Source organism: Pteropus vampyrus, unplaced genomic scaffold, assembly GCF_000151845.1.
Source record: "Pteropus vampyrus isolate Shadow unplaced genomic scaffold, Pvam_2.0 Scaffold74, whole genome shotgun sequence".
In the NCBI taxonomy this organism is placed as follows: Eukaryota; Metazoa; Chordata; class Mammalia; order Chiroptera; family Pteropodidae; genus Pteropus; species Pteropus vampyrus.
In genome coordinates, this window is record NW_011888855.1 from 1,562,726 (window position 1) to 1,578,316 (window position 15,591).

General features: G+C 55.4%; 2 protein-coding genes across 3 annotated transcripts in view; one reads left to right on the top strand and one right to left on the bottom strand.

Annotated features, from left to right (window-relative positions):
- The first annotated feature begins 1,340 nt into the window (after window positions 1–1,340).
- On the top strand, window positions 1,341–4,713 carry GPRIN1 (G protein regulated inducer of neurite outgrowth 1). Its single transcript, XM_011362446.1, has 2 exons — window positions 1,341–1,410; window positions 1,739–4,713. Exons 1-2 carry the CDS (start codon window positions 1,341–1,343, stop codon window positions 4,711–4,713), a joined length of 3,045 nt encoding a protein of 1,014 aa, XP_011360748.1.
- An 889-nt stretch (window positions 4,714–5,602) lies between these two features.
- Window positions 5,603–15,591, bottom strand: part of CDHR2 (cadherin related family member 2) — a 26,345-nt gene continuing 16,356 nt past the window's right edge. Inside the window, exons 17-32 of one of the 2 annotated variants that reach the window (XM_023531885.1) lie at window positions 15,168–15,407; window positions 13,955–14,024; window positions 13,240–13,842; window positions 12,392–12,463; window positions 11,933–11,982; window positions 10,402–10,553; window positions 10,145–10,253; window positions 9,964–10,052; window positions 9,463–9,531; window positions 9,272–9,349; window positions 9,117–9,177; window positions 8,907–9,031; window positions 8,270–8,383; window positions 8,108–8,188; window positions 7,695–7,752; window positions 5,603–5,876 (exon numbers count right to left, since the gene is read on the bottom strand). In XM_023531885.1, the coding sequence (XP_023387653.1) occupies window positions 5,751–5,876; window positions 7,695–7,752; window positions 8,108–8,188; window positions 8,270–8,383; window positions 8,907–9,031; window positions 9,117–9,177; window positions 9,272–9,349; window positions 9,463–9,531; window positions 9,964–10,052; window positions 10,145–10,253; window positions 10,402–10,553; window positions 11,933–11,982; window positions 12,392–12,463; window positions 13,240–13,842; window positions 13,955–14,024; window positions 15,168–15,407 (2,097 nt within the window). In that variant the 3' untranslated portion in view covers window positions 5,603–5,750. Of the gene's footprint in view, window positions 5,877–7,694; window positions 7,753–8,107; window positions 8,189–8,269; window positions 8,384–8,906; window positions 9,032–9,116; window positions 9,178–9,271; window positions 9,350–9,461; window positions 9,599–9,963; window positions 10,053–10,144; window positions 10,254–10,401; window positions 10,554–11,932; window positions 11,983–12,391; window positions 12,464–13,239; window positions 13,843–13,954; window positions 14,025–15,167; window positions 15,408–15,591 lie in introns of those variants that run through there. The other variant, XM_023531886.1, reaches the window with a different exon arrangement.

The following is a 15,591-nucleotide window of genomic DNA, read 5'->3' on the forward strand; positions in this document are numbered from 1 at the left end:
TAAGGAGGAGGCTGCTTTATTCAGGATGGGTCAGACAGCAGACCATACAGATATAGGGTGGGGAAGTGGTCCAGGCAGAGGAGACAGACAGCAAAAGCTCCAAGGCAGGGTGTGTTCAAGGAGCAGCCAGGCACCCAGTGTGGCCAGGTAGCACGATCGAGGGAGAGGTAACAGGGCCTGAAAATGCAGGGTCTAGTGGGCCATTGTAAGGAGATTACTTTTACTTTGCATGAGGCACTGCCTGGTTCTGAGCACAGTAGGGATATGATCTGCCTTGGGTCCTACTAAGATCCCTCTGATCGCTGTGTTGAGAAGGAGCTGTTTGGGGTGAAAGAAAAAACAGGGATGACCCGGGTGAGAGATGGTGTGGGTTAAGCTCAGGGTAGTGGCCAGATTCTGGATATACTTTGAAGGTAGATCCATTATGTTTCACTGATGGATGGGACGTGGGGGCTGTGAGAGAAAGTCATGGGTGACTCTAGGGATTTGGGCCTGAGCACTACCAAGGCAGCTTTGGAGAGGAGGGCAGGAAAGGCAGGTTTGGGGAGGATCAAGAGCTCAGCGCTCTTTGGCTGCTGTGTGTATAATAGAATGGAGTTGCTTGCAAATCCAGCCGCCTGCCAGACCCTCTCCCTGGCTGTTCCCCAGGTACCACACACTTGGCTTGTCCTAAATGCATTTCTCCCTTTCCTCACATCTCCTGCCCAGCACCATCACCCAGCAACCCACCCACCCCCAGCCAGAATCCTGTGGGCCACCCCCACCATCATCCCCTACAGCCAGCTGGTTCCTGTCACTTTTCCCTCAGAGCTCTCAATTCTGCCAACTCCCCATCCCCAGGACCTTGGCTGTACCATCTCTCATCTAGACCATTGCAGCTGCTCAGGTTCTACTTCAGAGAAGGGGCTGGGTGAATGAATGAAGTACTGGATGAGATTGAATGAATGATTGACCAGCCCCTCTCCTCCAGCCCAGCCTCCACACCATCCCAGAGCAATCTTTGAAAACACACATATCTGTATCCCTTCCTCAACTATAAACTATTCACGGCTTCCCAGGGCCTATATAAACTGGTGGCCTACAGACATATTTTGTTTGACTACCACAGTGTTGTTATTTTTTTAAATCTTGAATTAATTAGGACATTTTACATTAAAGTGCTAGATTTCTCACTTCTTATTGGTATGACCAGGATGCATTTCTCCAGAGTAGGACTCTGCTGGTGGAGTGGTGGTCCCCCTAGATAGGGCATGTGCTCTCCAGTTTGCCACAGTCCTCACCACTCCCTATTGTCTGATACTTAGCCTGCTTCTCTCACTTAAATCACCTACCTGGCCCCTATGGCATCAGAGTTTGTGACCTGTGAGCTAAAGGGCAAAAGCATCTTTTCTGGGTTGCACATTGCATGTGGTGGGTTGACGAGGGAGGAGTAGATGAAGTCAAAGCTGTGAAGGGCCTTGAATGCCATGTTGGGAAGTCTGACCTTTATCCACAGTGCCACAGGGAGCAGTGAAGCAGGGGAGTGATTTGGATGGGTTAGTGTTTTTAGCCCAGGCCCTGTGGACATAAGGAGACCAAACCAGGGTAGAGGACCTGGCGAGGAGGCCTGGCTGCTGGGAGAAGGGTGAGAGAGGAGGCCCGATGGATGCTCCTCCCCGCTGGGTCACCCCTGAGTCTGAGTCTGTTCCCTCTGTGTTTCAGAACCAGACAGCAGCCTAGGCTGAAGCATGATCATGAGGGCAATTGGGCAGTGCTGAAGACCCGGCCTGGCTCCAGCTGCTTCAAAAGGACTCCAGCCCCCCAAGATTCTGGCCAACAGCCTTCTCCTGCCCCCAGGATGGGAGCCTGGGGGCTGGGAACCTGGCCATGAGAGATTACTGCCCCTCCCAGCTAAAGGCCAGCCCTGCACCCCCCAGGCACACCCCTGCCCAAAGCCCAGGCATGGACTCCAGACACAGCAGCCCTAGTGAAGCTGGGAAAGGGGCCTCCTGCTCTGAAGGTCCTGGCGGGAGCTTGGCCTGCCCTTCCCTGACCTGCATCCCTCCCCAAGAGGCAGCCACCAAGGAGACAGTGGGGGCACATGGAGCCTCGATCTCAGGGACACCAGAAGTCACCAACTCTGGAAAGCCAGAGCCTGTGCCCTCAGTGAAGACCGAGTCCTTGGAAAACAGAAATCCTATGTTCTTGGAGAAGATGGACTCCAAGTCTTTAAAGCAGGCAGAATCTACTTCTATTGGAAAGGAAGATGCTGGGTCCTTGAGAAAGGCAGATCCCAAGTTAGTAGGGAAGACAGAGCCTGCGATCTTAGGAAAGGAGGATCCTGTGGCTTTTGGAAGGATGGATCCTGGCTCCTCAAGAAAGGAGGATCCTGGATTCTTGGGAAAGGAAGATCCTGCGTGCTCTGGCAAGGTAGATGCAGTGTCTCCGAGGAAAGAGGATCTTGTATCGTCGGCCAAAGTGGATCCTGAGTGTCCAAGGCAGGAGTTCAGGTATTCAGGACAAAAGCTTCCTGTTTCCTCGCAGGAGATAGGTCCTGCATCTGCAGACAAGGCAGATCTCATGTCCTTGGGAAAGAGAGATCCCGGGCCCTCAGGAAAGGCAGATCCCCCGTCCTTGGAAAACACAGATTCTGCACCTGAAGGAAAGACAGATCCTGGGTCCGTGGGAACGCCGACTCCAGGGTCATCAGGCAAAATCGAGCCTGTATCCCCTGGAATCATGGCTCTGGGGTCAACAGGAAGGGTGGACTCTACATTCTTGGAGAAGCCAGAGCCTGTATCTATGGGAAATGCAGAAACTGTGTCATGCACGAAAGAAGACCCTCAGTTTCCAGAAAAGACAGATCCTGCCTTCTCAGGAAAGGAAGATCCCATGTCTGTGAGAATGACAAAAACTGGTTCTGCTGGACAGGTGGATCCTGTGTCTTCAGGCAAGGCGGGCCCAGTTTCTTTGGGAAAGGTGGATCTTGTGTCCTTGGGAAAGCCAGAGCCCTTGTCTCCTGGGCAGGCTGAACCGACTTTTGTAGGAAAGGCAGAAACCATATCCTCTGGAAAGGAGGACCCAGCACCCTCCAGAAAGGTAGATCCCATTTCTGTGGGAAATACAAAAACATCATCTTCTGGAAAAGTGAACCCCGAGTCTTCAGGAAAGATAGACCCTGTGCCCTCAGGTCCAGGGGATTCCAAGTTCTTCCAGACAGCTGGATTCTCATCCTCTGTTAAAGCTGAGGTAGTGACTGGGGGAAAAGCAGATTTGCTGTCCTCACAGAAGGTGGGTCTTGTGGCCTCAGGGGAGGCTGTTCCCCAGGCCTTGGGCAAGGTGGACCCTGGGGGCAGAGGGAAGGCAGAAACGGTGCGCCCTGGAGAAGGAGACTCTGTGTCTTCAGGAAAAGTGGCCCCCGTGACTCTAGGAAAAACAGTCTTGGCACCATCGGGAAAAGCAGAAGCCGTCCCAGTGGAAAAGGTGGATCCCCTTCCTCTAGAGAAGGGGAATCCTGTGAACTCCACAAAGGTGGACCCCAGGGCCATGGGAAGAGCAGAACCCAAGTCCCAAGGCAACGCAGAAACAAAGCCCCCTGAGCAGGAGAGCTGCACTTCATCAGGAAAAGCAGAGGCTACATCTCTGCAGGAGAAGCCCCTGGCCTTGGAGAAGGGGGATCCCAGATCCTCAGGAAAGGCAGACCCTGTTGCTTCTGGGAAGGTGGAGCCTATGGCCCTAGGGAAGGCCGACTCTGCGTCTCTGGGAAAAGCAGAGACCCCATCCTCGGAAAAGGTGGTGCCTCTGACTCTGGAGCAGGCAGAGGCCTCCTCCTCCAGGCGATCAGATGGCAATGCATGCGCCTCATCCCATTCTCCCTCCCGTGCAGGGAGTAGCGGGGACCGTGTGGAGCCAGGGCTGGAGTCCAGCCTTCGCCAGAAAGACGCGACAGCCGCTGGGACCCAGAGAAGTCCCGGCCCGGAGGCAGTTGTGCCCTCGCCCGGGCCGCGGACTCGCGACAACTTCACTAAGGCACCGTCGTGGGAGGCTAGCGCTCCACCCCCGCGCGAGGACGCGGGCACGCAGGCGGGCGCGCAGGCCTGCGTGTCGGTGGCCGTCAGCCCCATGTCTCCGCAGGATGGCGCGGGCGGACCGGCCTTCAGCTTCCAGGCGATGCCGCGCGCGCCCAGCCCCGCGCCCAGGCCGCCCTCGCGCCGGGACGCGGGCCTGCAAGTGTCGCTGGGCGCCGCCGAGATGCGCTCCGTGGCCACCGGGCCCATGACACCGCAGGCCGCCGCGCCGCCCACCGTGCCGCCTGCTTTTCCCGAGGTTCGGGTGCGGCCTGGCTCCGTGCTAGCAGCCGCCGTGGCGCCCCCAGAAGCAGCCGAGCCCGTGCGCGACGTGAGCTGGGACGAAAAGGGCATGACGTGGGAGGTGTACGGCGCCTCCATGGAGGTGGAGGTGTTGGGCATGGCCATCCAAAAGCATCTGGAGCGGCAGATCGAGGAGCACGGCCGTCAAGGGGCACCGGCGCAGCCGCCTGCCGCCCGCCCGGGCCCGGGCCGTGCGGGCTCTGTGCGTGCCGCGCCCCCCGAGGGCGCCGCCAAACGCCCGCCTGGCCTCTTCCGTGCGCTGCTGCAGAGCGTCCGCCGGACCCACGGCCGAGTGATCTGCTCCCCTTTTGTACGCCCAGGTTTCCAACCTTCTCAGGCTCCCTTCTTGACCCCAGACCACTAGAAGGGATCCCCTGGAGGCACGACAGGCCTCGGAGGGGTGGGCAGCCTCTAGGGCCCTCTCATCCCCTTTCTAACCCGCTTCCCCTCCCACACAAATGAACCCCCTCTACCTAGCTCCCTCATGGTCATGAGCCCACGGAGCCCAGCCCTGACACCCTATTGTCTCCTCACAGCCTCAGCTCCACTCCCTCCCCATCACACTGGGTGACCTCAACCTTGGGCACCCGCTCAGCACCCCAATCCCCAGCCCTGAGAGCTGAGGCAGGCTCCTGAGATGTCTAGACTGATGTGCTGACAGTGGCCGCCAATTCCCCAGAATGGAAGGAAGAGACTGCACAAAAGCTTCGAGTGTGCGAGGCTCCTGAGTGTGCAAGGTTCTGAATGTGAGGCCCTGGGCATGTATGAGTACAAGTCCTCGCCACAGGCTGGCCCCCATGGCCCGGGCATCTCTTGCATGCTGATGGTAGTCATCCCCAATTCCAGTCTCCCCCTCACCTGGCCCAACCCCCAGCCCCTATGTCCACCCTCACAGGACACTCATTCACAATTCCCAGCCAGGGAAGGCAGCTGCAGGAGTGCCCTGGGGGTGCAATTGAAAGGAGTCAGAAGGTCAGAAAGGTTAGTAGGTCTCAGACAGGTCTGGACTTGGACCACAGGCAGCCTGAGTGACAGCTGGTCTTGGGTACTGGGGCAGAATGGAGAGCTCATTCTACAACCACAGTTGTCCTTTAAAGGCTGCCCTCTCCAGCCCTTTGTCTCCCCTGTGCTGTGAGCCCCACCAATCCCTGAGGACCACTCAAGTACCCCATCCCCACTCCTCCAGCGAAGTTTTTGGCTACAAACTGTCACAATGTACATTGATAATAAAATATTCCCCAACTCTTGTCAGCTGTGATTAGCTACAAGCAGAAGGGGGCAGATCAACACAATGTATTATTAAGTTCAGAGAGGGTAGGTATAGTTTGGGGGAGACAGGGCCTCTTCCGAGGTAGACTAGAAGAGTCAGGGCCCATGTGGAGCTCTGTAGAAGGGCCCCCGTCACAGGTCTGTGGTGTCCAGGCCAGCGTTGGTGAAGGACAGGTGTCCCCCGGTGCCCCCGTTCCTTCCTGACAGCACTGCGCTCAGGGGCTCTGCATCTGATGCTGTAGGACTGTGCAGGGGCTCCTGTGGGGAGAGAGAGGAGAGGTATGAAGGGCAGAGGCCAGGTGGGGTAATCTCCCCAGGCCCTAAGTGTGTGGGCGGGCTTGAAGACTCCTTGGCTCCTCCTGGGGCCTGTTTCCTGGGTGTGTCCCAGAGGTCTCTGTGGCCACTGGAGACGCACTTGGGCTCAGGTGAAGGGCTGGGCCTAGGAGGGATCTACTCTGGCCTTTGCCCCATCCGTGGGCACAGCAGCACGTTGTCCTGAATAATGCCAGGCCTTAGGTCCTGTGCCAAGGAGTCAGTCCACCTCACTTCCTGTCACCTGCTCCCCATGGCAGGCACCCATGGCCTCTTGGGCTTTCCCAGAGACCCCAAAGCCCACCTACTGCTGCAGGAGAGGGAGCAGAGCCTCAGGCAGCTTCTGGAAATAACAACAAACCCCCTGCCATCCCAGACAGTTTCGGCTCTCTCCTGGCTTTGAAGGCTCTCAATAGCCTGGCATCTTCCTTCTCCAGACTCTTCTTTCAGAGCTCTCTGCCCCTCCCCAGCCCACAGGTCCAGCCACAGTGCTGGGGCCTCCGACTCCACTCCCCTCTGGGGGTCAGCTTTGGCCTCTCCAGGAGTCACCTGTCTGGCCACCAGCTCTGGCAGTCAAAATTGTTCTCTTATGCCTCAGTTCTCTCTAGACATGTTCGCTGGAGTTTTTGCCTCAAACCGTCTTCAACCAGAGATGAGCCATCCAACCAGAGGCCTCCACTGCTGCCTGGCAGCCTGGATTGCTATCTATGACCCCCGTCCTTGGGGGCCTGTTTGGAGGCCTCCATGTTACAGTCAGGTCCCTGTGCAATGTTCTGGTATTTTAATGCCCACAAGAGGCTGTGGTCGACCAAGTCCTTCCATGTAAGGCATCCTCAAGGGAAAAAGTAAGTATTGAAGCATGAAGGAAGGATGGGGACCCCCAGAGAGCAAGGCCTGGCTGAAGGCAGCACCCAGAGGGGAGTGGATAAGGTGAATGGTTGGTGGATACCTACTCGCACTCCCCCACCCCCACCCACAGGCACACAGAACTGCAGACTATTAAAGCTCAATGGGCCTTAGTGCTTCTACTCCAGTGGTGGTTTTCAAAGTGAGAAGGAGAGATAGTAGTTCCTTCTGGATTTGGTGGCCCACCCCTCTAGGGAGTAGAGCCATGCCCCACCCTACCCATGATCTGCTCTGGTGCTTCTCAATCCTGCCTGCAGGTGAGAACCCCTGGAGCTTTAACAACAGGTTCATGCCAGGCCCACCTCAGCCATCAGGTCAGAATGCCTGGGCTGTGACCCCGTGCTTCTGAAGCGCTCCCCACACGATTCCAGTCAGCAGCCCAGGCTGTGTGAACTCTTGATTTAATTGAACCAACTAACCTATTGAACAAATGATGGTACTATTGTTTATCTGAGCCTACTTTCTCTCCTTCACTAGGTTATATTCATCTCCAGATCTCTTCCCCCGCCCCTCCAGCTTTTATATAAAGGATGTAAAGGTAGAGAACCAGATTTTTTAGCACATGCTTTGTGCCAGGTGGTTTTTATGCCCACTCTTATTTCATCCTCACAACAGCCCTGGGTGTTTGGCGTTCCGATCCCCATTTACAGGTGAGAAAACAGAACCAGAGGGAGAAGTCACCAGCACTCGGTGTCACAATGAACAGTAGAGGAGCAAGGATTGGACCCCATTACAGAGCCATAGGGTGTCCCAGGGCCGAAGTCAGCAGCAGGTCCTTCTGCTCTGTCCTGAACCCCACCCCTTTAGAAAAGGACCCCAGTTCAGAATCCCCAAACAACAACTCATCCCCCATCTTGCCTTGATTTCCTGTTTGTCCTTTTCCAGGTCCACAGAGTTGTCATCCAGGGAGTTGTGGCTGTAGGGGAGATGATAGAGTTCAGATAGTTGGCAGGCCCAGTCCTTCCTGTCTGTGGTCAAGAACCACCACTGCCTCTACCTCCTTCACCGCCACACCACCACCACCACCATCAGCATCACAACCAGCACCATCACCACTACCACCTCCATCGCCGCCACCACCTCCATCACCACCACCATCACCAAAACCTCTGTCACCACCACCACCATCACCATCACCACCACCATCACTACCATCATCACCATGTCCACAACCACCATCATTACTATCACCTCTATCACCACCACCATCACCACCATCATCATCACCATCGCCACCACCAAACAGCCTGTCTGTGAGGGGCATTGCTCACCTGATACAGTCCAGGTCGCTGGAGGAGGATTGGGACTCAAAACCCAGGTCCTTGGTAGAGAGGTTCAGCATGGGATTGGCCCTGGAGAGAAGGCTTAGTCAAGCGGCCATGGACCTCAGCTGCCCCATGGAGCCTCTTACCCAGCCTTCAGGCCCTGCTCACCTCTCAGCGGTGTACATGTTAGTCCCAGGGATGGCAGAGGCTGAGGGCATCACCCCCGCCACTGTTCTCCGGGCCTCGTTGGCAGCCTTTGTAGCCCGAAGCTTCCGGTGGTATCTGTGGGGAACCAGGAAAGGGATCACTACTTTCCCTGCACACCCACTGTGTGCCCAGTACAGGCCCTGGGAGTGTGACTTCACGATGACCCTGGCAGGTGAGAGAGTTGGCTCCACTTTGCAGAGGGTACAAGTAAGAGCCAGAGAAGGGAAAGGATTCACCAAAGGCCACACAGTTGGCTAGTGGTAAGGCCTAGAATCAAACCCAGATGTGGCTGCTGACTGCAAATGTATTGGAAAGAGAAAACAAAGCAGCATTTATTAAATGCATAGTATGTGCCAGACATCTTATTGGGTGTGAGATACACAAAGCTTCCTTGAGGGCTTTGAGGAAGCTAGTGTCATACTCATTCTGCAGATGAGGAAACTGAGGCTCGGGCCCAAGATGTCACAACAGATTAGTGGGGATTGAATACAGACATACCTGACATCTAAGCCCAAGTTCTTTCAACCCCAACCCACCCTCCGATGTCTTGGGGGTTGGGAGAGGTTGGGCTGGAGACATAGGGTAATGGGAGCAGCACCTCTTCTGGGTACACACAAGGGCCGTGGTCATGATCACAATGACCAGCAGCAAAGCCACTCCCAATCCGATGATGACGCTACTGAGCAGCTTTGGCAGGTCTGACTCCTGGCTCTCCTGGGAGCCCTGGAAGAGAAGGCGTGTGAGGGAGGCTCTGGGGTCAACATCCCCTGCCCCACTCTCCCATTACGTCCACCCTGCGGACACTCACCACCACCACCAGCCCCAGCTGCAGCAGCTGCATCAGTGCGTCCTGGTCACTCCGGATCATCCTGTCCACAGAGCCCCGCTCAGGCCCGAGGGACATTAGCATCCCACAGGCTTCCTAGTCACCCTCCTGCGCACCCCAAGGGCAACCCCACTCACACGCTCAGCTCATCAAGTGTCAGGGCTGACCCATTTGGGAAGACTAAGTAGCCGTCAAGGTAGGAACGGCCTCGGGCCCTGGAATGGGGTGGGAGTGAAGAGTCAGCAGCCCAGGATCCCCCACACCCAGCAGGACCCTCCTGCTGCAGCTTCTCTTCCTCATCCCAACCACTGGGCCCGCGGGCACTCACCGAGCTGTGGATACTATGTCCTTAATGTCCACAACGTAGAGAGTAGTCCTGGTCGCCTGGGCGAGAGCCCTACAAAGGGCGCATGTGTCACAGAAGCCTGGGGGAGGGGCCCTAACCTAGGCCTGTGGCTGGGGCTCTGTCAGTGGAATTAGGATTGTATAAATTAGAAAGGGGCAATTTCCTCAGATGGCTCCCCTGGCTAAGCACATAGCACCCCTGGACAAAGAGACAAGGAAGCCCCAGCAAGCAGAGAGCCCTTGTGCAGTGCAGAGCCTTAACGACTGTACATGGCAGCCCTATTTAGACCTCTCCCTGCCCAGCCAACCATAGGCTTCTGGGGACATGCAGAAAGGAAGTGCAGTCATAAGGTTAAAGACAGGGACAAGATATAGTGTGAGTCTGGGACAGGGCTGAGAGACATTCTATCAAGGTCTTATCAGGGACCAGGCTCCCAGGCCCTGTTCTTCCCCCAAAGTCTCCTTGCAGGTGCCCCAGACCTACGCCTTAATCTCCTCCATGTTGGCGCCCACTTCTTCCTTGTTCGTGGAGAACTGCAGCCTCACACGGTAACTCTGGTCCACAGTGAAGAGCTGTGGGAGGAGGGCATGGGGAGCAATGAGGCACAAGGAACCCAGTGGCTGGCCAAGGGCACTGGGGGCTGGAGGCAGGGCCCAACACTCACATTCAGGGTGATATTGGCTTCCTGGGCAAGACCTACGGAAGGTCTGTCCTGGGCCTGAACTGTCACTTGGTAGGTGCCTTGGAGAGTGGAATCAAGGCTGGTCACCAGCCTATGTAAGGTAAGAGGGCACAGCACAGTCTTGGAACTCAAGCTGGAGTTCTCTGAAACCTACTTATATACCTCCAAGGGTGAGGAACTCACTGCCTTGAGGGCCCCCCATTGCGCCCCACCCCCATCCAGGGGCTGCCCGCAGTTACTCAATGTTGCCAATGAACACGTTGGCCTCTGAGGAGGTGGAGATTCGGAAGAAGCCATTGAAAGCGATCACGGCCCCATCCTTAGTGATGAAATCCGCTTGGAGGATGGAGAACAGGATGGCCCCATTGTTCCCTGAGTCATCGTCTCTGGCCTGGGAGCAAGAGTAGACAACCTCTGTGGACCAGGCCAGGCACCCCAACGCCCCCAGCAGGAATCAGAGGTTAGGGTGGCCTGGGCGGCTGGTCCCCATAATCTCTATCAGCCTTCCATGCCACCTCGACTGAGAAAATGCTTTAAACAAATTCAGGTTTGGGCAACTCCCTGGCTCTGGCCTCCCAACTGAGCAGGCAACCACCCAAAGTCCCTTTCACATGGAAATCCTGCCCTGCTCCCCCAACCTGCTGCCACACACATGCACAAGCACGGGATGCTCAGGCTTCCTGAGTACCTACTGTGTGCCAGGCACCTTCTCTTGCAGCCTTCATTTCAGTGCTTACTGATGTGAGCATGAATTCATTCCCCTAGCGGATCATGAAATGACTGGGAGCAGCGGGGCGGGGGGGTGGGGACGGGAGGGAGTGAGGCTGCAAACATTTTTATTCATTCTAGTGCCTTCTAGAAAAAAATATAGCCAACATGCAGAGCCACAAATCCACTGATGTCACTGTCCAGGACAAGGCCAAAGCTGGTGTTTAAGTTTCAAAAAGAGTTGATTCCAAGAAAAATTTTCAAAGCCATGGCCAGACTCATGACATTGGAAGGCAATTGGCTGAAGACTGAAAAACTGTTTAAGAGGCTTGCAAGAATCTAGAAAGGGAGAAGAATTACTATCCCAGTTTCTGGAAGGAAACCGAGCCTCCGAGAGAGACCGTATCCTACCGAAGACTCGGCTCTAAGCAGGCAGGCAGGCCAGGCTGCACATCTCCTACACCTGAGCCCTTTCCACAGCGCAGGCAGTGGAACCAGACGCCACCGCCTCTCAGCTCTAAGAGGTGACTGCCAGCTTCTTGTCCTTGAGAGAAACTGAGTTCCAGAAAGGCGTGGCGGCTCCCCAGGCCACAAAGAGGCCCGGCTGGCCAAGGCCCCAGGCTGTGTGGAACGCCACACCCATCGCATGGCATAACTACCATCCTCTAATAAATATACCTGCATCCAACACCATAAAAAACTGAAAATCCTGTTATGATGTTTCTCTGGAAATTATTTAACTACAAGGAACTCATTTAATTTACAGTTACTATTTCTCTGTAATACTCAGGAATTTTGGTGTGGTGAGACAAATCTAGCCTGCAAGTGGTTTTTATGGTCATGAAATTTTTATGAATACTAAATTTAACAATTAATGAAGTTTAATCATATCAATTAGGCAGGCATGTTCATTTCCATTCTGGGGTTTTCTTTTCATATGTTGGAGCCAATAAATTTCCTTTCCAGTGTTAAGACATTTTGCGGGCGGCTCAAAGGTCTGAAGGTCTTAGCCCTGTGTCTCCTGGAGCTAAGGTGACACAAAGGCTGGAGCCAAGGACTTACCCGGACGGAAGCTACCTGATGGCTGGGCATCACAATTTCCGGGATGATCACTACAAGTATGGACAGGAAGGGGTCAGTGGGGTCAGGACCAGTGCCCACATGCTGACCACGAGTGCAGCGCATCCCCCCAAACCTGCCCTCAAGCTCTCTACAACCAGAGACCCTCATGACAACTACCCCCGAACCATTAGTTATCAGGTCATCCACTTCTCATTGTGCAGATGGGGAAACTGAGGCCCAGAGAGGGAAAGCCTGGCCCAGGGTTAGAGATGAGTTGGGGGTAGCACCGAGGTGAACACTCGGGTCTCCCCTCCTGTTGGAACCTTGTGGGAAAGCAGGATAGGAGGCCTCCTCCCTTTCCAAGGGCTCCCTGGGGCTTGAAAAGGGTCTAAGGGAGTTAACCAAAGGCAGTCCTGGCAGAGCACAGTGCGAGTGGGGAGGGAGAGGGTTGCTGCTTACCAAAAGTCTTATTGTCAGGCAGAAAATAGGGTGCATTGTCATTGACGTCCTCGATGGCAATGGGGAGGCTTCCTAGGGGACAAGGTTTGCTGGCTCTGGTCTCTAGGCAAAGGCCTCACCCAGAAAGCATGGGCCTCAGCCATGCTTCCAGAAGCCTCCCTCCCAGGCATCACCCATGTTCAGTTCCCTTCCCAGCTCCTGACATCTGGCCTTTGTGGAAGGGAGTTTCCTTCCCGGACTTCAGAGAGAGTAAGAAACTTATTCAAGGTCACACGGCTAGGCCAATGGGCCAGGATGGAGCCCAGCCCAGCCATAACATTATCTAGCTGTGTAAGTTAGGTTATTGAACTGCCCACTTTGTGCCTCAATTTCCTCATAAAATTGAATAGGGATCTCCTACCTCATGGGTCGTGTGGGAATAAAATTAAGACATGCTTACAAGGTGACTGGCATAGCTCTTGGCTATAGTAAGGACTCAGTATATGCCATTAATAGGATTATTATTGCTACTTGGTGTCAAAGGTGGGACACGAGTACACGTCTGACTCTGAAGTGTGCTCTTTCGTTTACACAACCTCACAAAATAATAATATTCATTAAGTGCTTCCTATGTGCCAAGCTCTGCACTAAACACTTTACGGACACGTTCTCATTTGATCTGCACAGCCAACCCCACCTGACAGATGGAAAAACTGAGGCTTGGGGAGGCAACCTGACTTTCCCGGTGATACAGCTGTCAAGGGCTAGAGCCAGCATCTGAACCCAGACTTTGCAGGTTCCAGCCCAGGGCTGCCCCCTACAACCCCTGTGCTACAGCCTGCCGAGCCCTGCAGGCCAGGCCGCCTCACCGTTGTCACTGTAGGCCTGGAAGCGGGGATCCGTTGTGAGGTCATAGGCCCGCACAACCAGCGTGACTAGGTCACAGATCTCATAGTCGATGGCCTCACTCTGATTGATGAGCACAGAGCCGTTGGCCAGCACAGAGAACCAGCCATGGCACAGGCTGCCCACGTTGACCCCGGCCTTGGTACAGATGACGTTTACAAGCTGCACCTCCAGCTGGGCCTGTGTATCCACGTCCTGGGCAACCACCTCAGCCACCAGGCCGTGCTGCGAGCCATTCTCAGCCACACGAATGCCCTGGAGTGAGGACGCGTCCAGGGTGGGTGGTTCATCATTCACGTCCTCCACAGGCACAAAGATTCCTGCCGTGGCCTCAGCTCCCTGGGGGTCTGGGTTCTCCGCAATCACTGTCAGATTGAAGGAGGGCTGGGTCTCATAGTCCAGGCTCACATCTGAGGGCAGCCAGAGGCGGCCCTCAGCCCACCCAGACCCCAGCACATAGCCCCGGAGCATGAAGTTGGCACCGCCCCCTAACAGGCTGAAGCTGATGCGGTTGTTGGCTTCCGTCTGATCTGCATCCCAGGCCTTCACCACGCCCACCAGCACTCCTGTGGATGAGGGGCAGAGTTTGGAGAGACCCCTGGCAAGGCCACTGGAGGCACCCCCTGTGATCACCTCCCTTGGGCGTTTCAGGCCCTCCCTGGCCCAGGGAAGACTTACCTGGGTCCCTCTCCCTCACCGGGAAGGTGTAACTCAACTGGCTGAAGACAGGCAGATTGTCATTGATGTCCTGTAGGCAGGGGGAGCTCTGAGTTCGGGGACTTCAGGAGCCCCCAGCGCTCAGCCTCCCCAGAGCCAGTCAGAGAAACCGACTCCTCTGGCCGGAGGCATAGACTCTGATCCCCCGAGGCGGCATTACCCACTGCACAGATGATGAAGCAGCCTTTGCGAAGAAGGAACCGGCCCAGGTCTCACACCTGGGGCTCAGAGACCCGTGGTGGGACCTGTGAAGTTTTCAAGGAGACCCACCTCCTCTCTTCTTCTCTGACCATGGCTCAGGGCCATCTTAGACCCTGTTTTCTGGAAGGATGGCTCCGAGTTCTCACCAGTGGCCCCGTCTGGCCCAGCTCAACTCCCATCTCTCAGATTTACTGTACTGGCACCAATCCCACTGTGTTTCTGCACAGGCCCTGGGGCTTAAGCTTTCCCTCATCCCCTCTTTCCTTCTGTCCCTCCTGCCTTGAGCCAATCCCACAACACTCAATACTCGCTCTGTGCTCAGTCAGGTATTGCCAGGGCTGAGATTTGGTCCTGCCCTCAGATGCCCACTGTTTTCTGTTCTCATCTTCCCTCTCCAGCCTGGCCACCCTGCACAGACAAAGCGCTGCCACTATTGTCAAAGCATGGAGCCGACTCCACCTACTGCTTTCACCCCTAACACTGGTATGTGAAGGGGTGCCCTTGACTGTTCCAGCCCTCCTCCCCCAGGGAGTCCACAGGCATCTGCTTTTGCTTTCAGTTTTTTCCAAATAATGGGGGAACAGACATCTTTGAAAATAAAGCCCTCCTCTCCTTAACCAGACATGTTTTCTAAGGGTGATTTCCCAGAAACGGTGTGACTGGCTCCATGCACATGGTCAGCTGCATTCTTAAGACGTTCCTAAGTTGCAGGAGTGGCTAAGAGCACAGCTCCGAGTCAAATCCGGCCCTGCCTCTGCCTCATGTGTGACTTTGACCTCTCTGGGCCTCAATGTCTTCAACTGAAAAATGGGGTAGTAGTTCCTGCTCACAAGACCATGGCAAGGACTAGTTCAGGGATGTAAAAGGACCTACGCACTCACAAAATGCAACTTAAGTTGAGGGGAGGTAGGGAGCTGGCCATCTGCTTGGAAGCCTATCCTAGCCCCCCGCCCCCAGCTGAGCCAAGCCTTACCTCCACAGTGATGGTGACATTGACCTCAGTGCTGAGGACAGGCACGCCACAATCGGACACACGCACCGTCAGCACAATTTGACCCCCCAGGGCAGGGTCAATGGCCTCTCTGTCCAGGGGTCCCAGGTTTCTGAGGAGCCCTGTGTCAGGGTCCACTGAGAAGTTGTGGCTGTAGGGACTGGGCAGCAAGCTAAAGTACAGACGGCTGTTGTTGGTGCCTGGCTGGTCGTCGTCATAAGCCTGTGCAGACAAGCGGAATAGGGCAGCAGCCATCAGGTGCTCGCCAGTCTCCCAGCCTCCCAGCCACCCCCTGCAGTCTGGCCTCCCCTTCCAGAGCTGGCGCACGAGGGCAGTGACTGGGCCTGAAGCCAGTGGTTGCTAACCAATCTCTCAGCCTCAGTCTTCCAACTAAGAGGGTCAGATT

Coding starts and splice junctions, on each gene's coding strand:
- GPRIN1 (XM_011362446.1), top strand. CDS start 1,341: ATGGCATCAGAGTTTGTGACCTGTGAGCTAAAGGGCAAAAGCATCTTT. Junction 1,411..1,738: donor TGGGTTGCACATTGCATGTG/GTGGGTTGACGA, acceptor CATGATCATGAG/GGCAATTGGGCAGTGCTGAA.